Raw genomic sequence first — 7974 nt, 5'->3', positions numbered from 1 at the left:
ATGTTGTAATCAGCATTCATCTTGTATGCAAAAATTATATTTGTTAAAAAAGGAGAACTAAAGATTTATTTACAATCAGTTTAAATACTAATCACTGAGCTAGAGTTAATAATAAATTATTGGTTTGTTCGGGTTATTTTTTTCATGTTACTTCAGCCAGGAAGTTGAAATTGGGTGTCCACAGAGGACAAGTGCCAAAACACACATCAAGATGCAACCTGTGCAGCTTATATACTTGCATTAGCCTATTAGACAACAGTATATAAGGACAGTTTCTCTCCTAACATTGTCATTTGTGCATCATCATTTAGACATAATCATAGTTTGTTGCATACTCTGATGAGAATGAAAGTGATCAAAGGCAAATAGACACCTTAGACAACTTGGACTTAATTTAAAAAAATATTAAGCAGGAACAGACCAGGTCAATATTTAGAGATCCTGAGAAATCCGTGAGCTATAGGCTAGGCTGAGATTTTAAAAACAGATGGAAGGAAACTTAAAAAAAAACATGCCTGTATTGCCAGGAAAACTTCCAAGACCATGTACTATGAGGAACTGAGTTAAACACGGGGATGGATGGGGGGAATATTTACTAATACTGTATATGTTCTAAAAATTATTTGGAAATTTTCGACATCATGCGAGCAGAGTACCACATGGCTATTCATTTAAAAGCCTGTTTTTTCAGGTTTCCATCACACCTTGAATATATGCTAATGTTTTAATAGATACATAAATTTTAGGAGCAGACTTCTTGAAGTAGTGGTACGCTATATACGCTAGCCCTAGAATTGATCTTTTTTCTCTTCACAGACTTTTTGTTGCCCTTTCAGCTAATGACTTTACCCTCTTTCCATCTTAAAATTTTAATACCTTATGGATAAGATACTTCTCTTATTCATGTTTTCAGTTTGTTAGTTTTATAAACCCCTTTCCATGTTAAAATCCTTGAACTACAAGTGATTGCTTAGCTATAATAAACATAGTACTTCTATATTAACAAAAAAAATAACTGAGTATGAAAGCTATAACACTGTTCACACGGATCAAACACTTAAAGAGAATTAGACAAAAATATACAAAAGCATAGAAAATAGCCTTGAAATGAAGTGCATAATTTTATTTTTACCATTTCCAGAACAATGCTAAACAGATTTTTTAAAAATTTAACTCTGAATTTATATTTCAATATCTAAGAAATTTCTAAATCTTTCTGCGGGGGAAAGAAATAACCTGCATTATTTTTTCCATATATCTATAATTGCTAAGGAAGTTTAAATGCTAGGTGATTTATCAATTAATAATACTATGTTCTGTTCATTCATTTTTCTTTTCTCATTTCAGCCTGTAATATGTGAGGGAGATATTGCCACGTTCCCAAGATATCTGAAGTCAAACGAGTTAAGAACAACCAAGTTGGAAGAATTATACATTACTGAGAAAATATATGCATTTTTTAATCAAATAGTCTAGAACTCTTTTAAATTTCTAAATCTACTTTGGTGCCTGAGTTCTGTTCTTTTACACTACAATTCTATGTAAGTTTACTCAGAACTACTTGAATAAATGTTAAAAGCTTAAATAAGGAGTTTCAGACTACAACTTCCCCACAGGCAACTACAGTATGGCTACGTGAGGGAAAATGACAAAATAAGCAATATGACACACGTTTTTGACATTTTTTAACATCATCGTTAAGAATTAATACCTATTATATCTGATCAGAAAACCTCTTTTTCCTACTAAGTTAACATTTCCCTTTTTGCCCCAAAAGGGAACTTTTATATAAATGCTTAAAAGCACTGTTAAAAGAAGTATTAACTACTAAACTGATCCCTGGTTTGATTATAATCTTACTTTAATTAATGTTAATGGCACGTTGAAGTATCACAGACTATCACATTTATTTTTAAAAAATAATATTCCCCCAAATTAATAGTATGAATTTAGGACATAAATATTACTATAAACTTTAGAATTTATAGATCCTGTTTCACCTAGTTACAATGGAAAGTAGTGAAGAACAGGAATGACAAATTAGAAATTGATTTTCATTTTTCTCATTTTTTTTTCTATCAACAGAATGATTTTCATCTGTAAAGTTAGCACTGAAAGTAAAGACAGTTTTCAGCACAGAAAATTAAAATTGGATCCTAACTACTCTATACATATAGATAAGCAAAATACTATTTTGCATCTAATCACGCAAAAGTACAAGTTATCTTCCTCTTACAAAAGTTCATTTAGTGATTGAAGTTACAATGGCACTGAAGAAAGAGATCTATGGCCGTTTTTCATACTTATAACTGTTGCAGCATCCTCACAATCACTTAATAAAAATTCAGACACTTGGCAACTGGTTCATATGTATAACAACTGCAGTGTCCCAGGGTTATGTGATCACCTTCTGTGACCGTCTGAGAAGAAGCCAGATTCATTTAACAACAGTGTTACTAACTTCAGTGATTTACTTAACAATTGTGGCAAGAAAAATTGTAAAATGGAGCAAAATTCATTTAACAGTCTCGCTTAACACCAAAAAAGTTGAGCTCAATGTGGTCGTAAGTTGAGGACTGTTTATATATTCATCTATATCTAATGCTGATATTTTACATCACTTCAAATGATAAAGAAGTCAAAAGCACAAAAACTTTTCAAGATATTAAAACTCTTTCTCTGCTTGCTAGATTAGGCACAAAACTGCAAGGGTTCACATTCAGCTACAAAGCAGACTATACTTCAGTCTAATACAGTGTTTCTCAAACTTGGCGACTTTAAGTCCTGTGGACTTCAACTCCCAGAATCCCCCAGCCAGCATAGCTGGCTGGGGAATTCTGGGAGTTGAAGTCCACAGGACTTAAAGTCGCCAAGTTTGAGAAACACTGGTCTAATACTATAGATATCCTCTGAAAAAAGATACACCATGCCTTGATGGGTCCATTGAGGCCTGTTTATGGGTGGGAGGTTCTCCAACAACGTTTGGATCACAGCTTTTTTGCTTGAATCCACTTCATACTTTATTGTTTGAAGCTGACATAAAAAAGAGAAATGACAGAATTTCAGTTTTGAAATTTCCTCCAATTACAACAATTGCAATAATTCAGAAAGTCTTGAAGAACTTTTTCCAACTAGAAAATGTTACTGAAAGGCATAATAAGCTTTTGTGGTCTACAGCTGCTGCACCTGATGACATAAGTTTCAATTCAATTCAATTTTTAACAAAATTTGTAAATCAGAAAAGTTGCTACCAAATTCCTGATTTTTAGCGACTATAGACTAACATGGCTCTCCTACAATGCCTATAGTTGCAAAAACAGTTCAAGGTCTAGCCATATAGTGGGGTTCCACATAACTTGCCTATGCATAAAAAGACTCAATGTGTTTTCCTTCTTTTGAAATGAGAAATTTATTTTTGGTAGATTAGGCACAAAACTGCAATGCTTCATACTCAATTACAAAACACACCATACTTCACTCTAATACATCTATACACATCCTCCAAAATAAGATACACTATGCCTTGATAGGTCTATTAATGCTTATTTATGGATAGGGGGTTCTCCAACAATCAGAAATTTTAATGATGATACCAGAGGCATATAAAACTACCTATAAAAGACCTAAAGGTAACATGCACAATACAAATAATGTCCATGCTTATTGTATTAATAGATCTAGAATAGTACAGAATGTATTTAAATGAACTCAATGTCTATTCTACATATTTTTGTTCCTGAAATAAAACCTTAAAACAATTTCACTCTTTTTCATTTTCTGTACTGATATTAAAAGAAAGAAAACATAACTTCATGGAACCTGCACTCAGAACCTAGTGGTTCATTTCAAAATTCCCATGCTATGTTGTTTAAAGAAAGATTATGAGGAATGATAAATAACTATCCATTCTTCCCTCAATAGCCTATAATACAAATTAGATATTAAATGCATAAAATAAATGCAAAAATGTACTTACAGCAATATTACTATGAAAAACAAACAGTAATTATTTTATTGAAAGTAAAAGAAAAAAAAGAGGCTCAGGTAAGCAGGCCACACTATATCTAAAATGAAGTAAATCCTTTAACAGTTAGCCCTTACAGAAAACAATCTGATAACAAGGAAATTCAGAAGCAGGAAGCACAGCCAGTTGTTTAACTTCACTTTAAGTTTCATTCCATCTCTAATTTCCAGAAGTCTTACCTGAAGAAGAAACAAGCGAAGAGCACTGATTGTGTCATTAGAAAGTTCTAGCACGTTGGTATGAGCTGCTTCTTCCAGAATATGGCTAATTTCAATTTCAGAAACAGTCCTGATGTCCTGATATTTCATAAACTTAGAAAAATTGTATTTTAGTTTTAGTGGATTTAAATTATTTCTATTATCCAGCAAAAACACAGACATTAACTACCACAAGCTTTATTGAAACCGATTCTTAAGCAATACTTAAAAATGGATGTTAGAAATAATAAAATTTTAAAAGTTTGGATAAACCTTTCCTCAGTAGTAGTAAATTGCTAGATTAGTGAAGCAAATTAGTATTTTTTTTCCATTTAATGATATTTTTGAAATATGTCAGAATTTCCAAACTTTATGATTGCACAGTTATCAAACATAGAAGTGTTTGCATTTTAAGTTTTGGAATCTATGGTATTTTAAGTAGATGCACATAGAATTATGCAGTAAGTCTAACGAACAGGTAGGGGAAGATTGATCAGTCAAAGGACACAAGGTAGCTTTACACTTCTTGTCTCCCTCAATAAATGAAGCTGGCTTAAGAAGTTGTCCTCAAGATTTCAGTCTGTTCTTCAGTTTTGGTCTTCATGAGTATTATTAATTATAGTTATTGATTGTTGTCTTCCTTTTTTCTTTTTTTTCATTAAAAGAGTTTTGTACAAACAAATTTTCCCCCTTTTCACCCCCCCTCCACACAATATAAATCTCATACAAATGCTATACCCCCCCAACCCCCCCGCAAAAATTCACATTCAAATATTATACCAAACACTTTACCCCCTCCCCTCCCCCCATCTTAAAATAGATTACTCATAACCCCTCTCGTCCCAACAAACACTATATAAATTTCTCTTAAATTAATAATAACACATTGATCATTTTCTAAGCTAATTTAACATCTATAACTCTTAATATAAATTTCTCCTAGCCTAACAATGTTTCATTAGTCCCATCTTCTAATTTATTCATACATATATATTGCCCCACCCTCCACCCTAACCCTCCCCCACCTCCCACACAAACCCACCCCCCTGACTTCCGCTGTATACCACTCTAACAATTCCAAACATCCCATATACTATTTACTCTGATCATCTATCGGTCTAAACATTCTTACCTAAAGGCTAGATAATAACTCCTAGTCTGGTATTTATTCTGTATATAATCAATCCATTTTGCCCATTCCTGTGTGTAATCCTCCTGTTTCTGAGCTTTTAAGAAAGCTGAAATTTTTGCCATTTCAGCGAACCCCGCCACCTTCTGAATCCATTGATCAATTGTCGGCAAAAAATCTTTTTTCCAATGTTGCGCAATCAACAACCTAGCTGCTGTGACCATATACAAGGCCAATTTTGTTTCCCCTTTAGTAAAATCCTTAGTTATACCCAGTAAAAACATTTGCGGAGTAAATTGTATTCTTTTCTTAAATACATTCTGCATAACCCACCATATTTTTATCCAAAAAGCTTTAACCTTGTTACAAGTCCACCATACATGAAAAAAGGTAGCATCTAGACACCCGCATCTCCAACATTTTGGTTGAGCATTTGGGTACATGCATGATAATTTTTTAGGATCTAAATACCATCTGTAAAACATTTTATAGAAATTCTCCCTTAAATTCTGTGACTGTGTAAATTTAACATTCTGAACCCATATTTTTTCCCCACGTTTCCAACATAACCACTTCACCAAAATTCTGAGCCCATTTAATCATACAATCCTTAACCAATTCACTTTCTGAGTCTCTTTCTAACAGTACATTATATATTCTTTTAACTTGTTTTGGACCAGTCTCTTTTATCTGCTTAATCAGTTCCACTTCTTTATCCATAAAGCCGACCCTGCGATCTTCTTCCCATCTCTTCTGAAGCTGTATGTAATGTAACCAATTTAAAGTAATTCCTTCTTCCAACAGCTGTTCCAAAGTTTTTAACTTCCATTCGCCCCCATCAGCAATAAGCACATCTTTATATAAACAACCCCCGAGTGACTTAATATTCATAATCCCCATGGTGTCTGCAAGATCCAACCAAAGCGGTATTTTATAATCCCAATTGGGCCGGTGCTTCTTCCATATTCTCATCAAGGCACTACGGAGAACATGGTTGTTGAACACTTTATCCACCCTGTCTTCATAAAAAAGATATGCATGCCATCCCAGAACAAGATCATGGCCTTCTATATTGAGCAATTCCATTTTTGTTTTCCCGAACCAGTCTGCTACATGCATTAATACCGCAGCTTCATAATACAATTGAAGGTTTGGGAGTCTAAGGCCGCCTCTTTCACGTGTATCTTGCATAATCTTCATCTTTACTCTCGGTTTTTTCTCCTTCCAAACAAATTTATTTAATGTTGTTTGCCAATTTAACAAGGTTTTATCTGACTTAAGCACCGGAACCATCTGGAATAGAAAGATAAATCTAGGTAGAATGTTCATTTTAATTGCTGAGATCCTTCCAAGCAAAGACAATTGTAACTTTTTCCACGCTTCAAGATCTTTCTGTATCTTTTGCCACAACACTTCATAGTTATTTGAGAAAAGTTTTGTGTTTGATTCTGAAATTTGTATTCCTAAATATTTAACTTTAGAAACTATTTCAAAACCTGCTAAACTTACAAGTCTCTTTGAGTCTCTGTCATGTTTTTAACCATCATTTTCGTTTTGTTTTGATTTAGTCTAAACCCAGACACCATGCCAAATTCTATTATGATATTTTTCATCTGGATTATTGATTTCAAAGGATGTGAAAGGGTAACAACCAGATCATCGGCGAATGCTCTAGTTCTGTATTCCTTTTGCCTGATAGCTATGCCATCTAAGGATTTTGAGTCCCGAATTGCGTTCAACAAGACTTCCAAAGTTAAAATAAATAACAATGGGGATAATGGGCAACCTTGTCTTGTGCCTTTTTGTATCTCGAAAGTTGTTGACAAATTTCCATTAATAATAAGTTGTGCATTTTGTTGCTGATAAATTGCTCCAATCGCCTGCCGCAATCGTGGTCCCATATCCATCTTTTCCAAAGTCTTGGTTAGAAAGTTCCAATTCACTCAATCGAAGGCCTTCTCTGCATCCAAGAAAACCAGCACTGCAGAGATCTGCTTATTCTTATCAAGATAGTCAATTAAATCTATGAGTTGCCTTACATTCTCCTTCATATGTCTGCCTTCAATAAATCCTGCTTGATCATGATGAATAATCTCTTGAATAACCGGCATCAATCTGTTGGCTAGTACCTTAGCAAATATTTTATAATCTGTGTTCAGAAGAGATATCGGCCTGTAATCCTCTGGTTTCTTAGGGCCCTCTTTATCTTTAGGTATCAATGAGATAAAAGCCGCTTTCCATGAGGGAGGTATTTTACCTCCTTGTTGTATATTACAAAATAGTTGTGTAAGATATTCAATCATTTCCAGTTGAAAAGTTTTATAACACATTGCAGTCAAACCATCAGTCCCTGGAGCCTTAGCTAATTTAAGTTGATTTATAACTAAAGTGATCTCATCAGCGGTTATAAGACGTTCCAAATTTGCCTTTTGAAGCACAGAAATTTTTGCAACCCTTTTTCCTTCCAAAAAATCATCTATTAACTTGTTCTGTATATAATCCTGTACATATAGCTTAGTATAATAGTCCACAAATGATTTTTTAATCAACTCTTGTTGATATACCATCTTCCCTCGAAACTCAATTTTATCAATAATTCTGTCATTCATATTCCTTCTCAAAGT

General features: G+C 33.6%; 1 protein-coding gene across 1 annotated transcript in view; it reads right to left on the bottom strand.

The window, feature by feature from the left end:
• Window positions 1-1270: 1270 nt before the first annotated feature.
• The window catches only part of MEI1 (meiotic double-stranded break formation protein 1), a 37374-nt gene continuing 30670 nt past the window's right edge, over window positions 1271-7974 (bottom strand). The window contains exons 24-26 of the mRNA XM_081958817.1: window positions 4204-4335; window positions 2924-3033; window positions 1271-1389 (exon numbers count right to left, since the gene is read on the bottom strand). Of these exons, the coding sequence (XP_081814943.1) occupies window positions 1344-1389; window positions 2924-3033; window positions 4204-4335 (288 nt within the window). The 3' untranslated portion in view covers window positions 1271-1343. The remainder of the gene's footprint in view (window positions 1390-2923; window positions 3034-4203; window positions 4336-7974) is intronic.

Source organism: Natrix helvetica, assembly GCF_964273705.1.
Source record: "Natrix helvetica genome assembly, chromosome: 6".
Taxonomy (NCBI): Eukaryota; Metazoa; Chordata; class Lepidosauria; order Squamata; family Natricidae; genus Natrix; species Natrix helvetica.
Note: the sequence above shows the minus strand (reverse complement) of the source record. Positions and strands in the feature narration are given on the sequence as shown.